The sequence below is a fragment of the Lolium rigidum genome, chromosome 3 (assembly GCF_022539505.1).
Source record: "Lolium rigidum isolate FL_2022 chromosome 3, APGP_CSIRO_Lrig_0.1, whole genome shotgun sequence".
Lineage (NCBI taxonomy): Eukaryota > Viridiplantae > Streptophyta > Magnoliopsida > Poales > Poaceae > Lolium > Lolium rigidum.
The window spans coordinates 390410870-390411839 of NC_061510.1; the positions used below are offsets into that span (position 1 = coordinate 390410870).

Sequence of the window (970 nt, forward strand, 5' to 3'; positions counted from 1 at the left end):
TGCGCTCCAACTGCCGCACGGAAACGCCGCGGACGGCGGCGCTTCACCCGCTCCGAGTGGAAACCGCCGGGCCCAGCTCGTAAAGCAGGCGTTCATGCTGTGGGCGTACTTATCGGAATCCAAACCGGCCACCGCGTAGCTACTACCAGTACCGGCAATGGTACGTACTACGTGAACCTACGGTGAACACTGAACAGTCTACTTACATACGACACCTACTTGTAACAGTTCATCCCGTGGGCGAATAAAGCCGAGCATCAGTGCGTCCGCACGGTGGCATTCCCACAGTCCCCACACTCCCACCACCCGCCCCCGCCGCCGCCGACGCGTGGCCGCCGTCGCCGGCGCAAATGCGGCAATTCTCGCTGCTTCCACCGGGCGCCGCCGTCCGCGTCCTCCTTCCCTTCGGCCTCCTGCTCCTCGTCTCACTCCTCGTCCTCCGCGGCCGCCCCGTACAACAGCTCCACCTCACCGTCACCAACACCCGCACCTCCGCCCCGGACCCCGCCGCCCTCTACCTCTCGCTCTCCCCGGGCGCCAACGCGACCATCGCCGCCGACCTCCGCTTCCTCACCGCGGGGCCGCACCTCGCGGGGACGCCGCCCGCCGCGACCGTCACCTCCCACGTCCTCGCCCGCCTCCGCGCCGCCGGTCTCCACACCGTCACCCGCGACTACACCCCGCTCCTCTCCTACCGCGCGCACGCCTCCCTGGCCCTCCTCGCCCCGGACCGCGCCCTCCTGGCGCACCTCTCCGTCGACGAACCAGCAGACCCCCACCGGCGCCTCGCGCGGCCGTACCACGCCTACTCCCCGTCCGGGGCCGCCGTGGCCGAGGCGGTCTTCGTCAACCTCGGCCGCGAGGAGGACTTCCGCGCGCTCGACCGCCTCGGGGTCGCCGTCCGCGGCCGCGTCGCCGTGGCCGTCCGCGGGGGCGGCTACCGCGGCGGGGTGGTGGCGCGCGCCGCGGC

At 71.9% G+C, this 970-nt stretch overlaps 1 protein-coding gene across 1 annotated transcript in view; it reads left to right on the forward strand.

The window, feature by feature from the left end:
* Positions 1-350: 350 nt before the first annotated feature.
* LOC124697645 (probable glutamate carboxypeptidase VP8) overlaps positions 351-970 on the forward strand; it is a 1365-nt gene continuing 745 nt past the window's right edge. The window contains exon 1 of the mRNA XM_047230202.1: positions 351-968. Within this exon, the coding sequence (XP_047086158.1) occupies positions 351-968 (618 nt within the window). The remainder of the gene's footprint in view (positions 969-970) is intronic.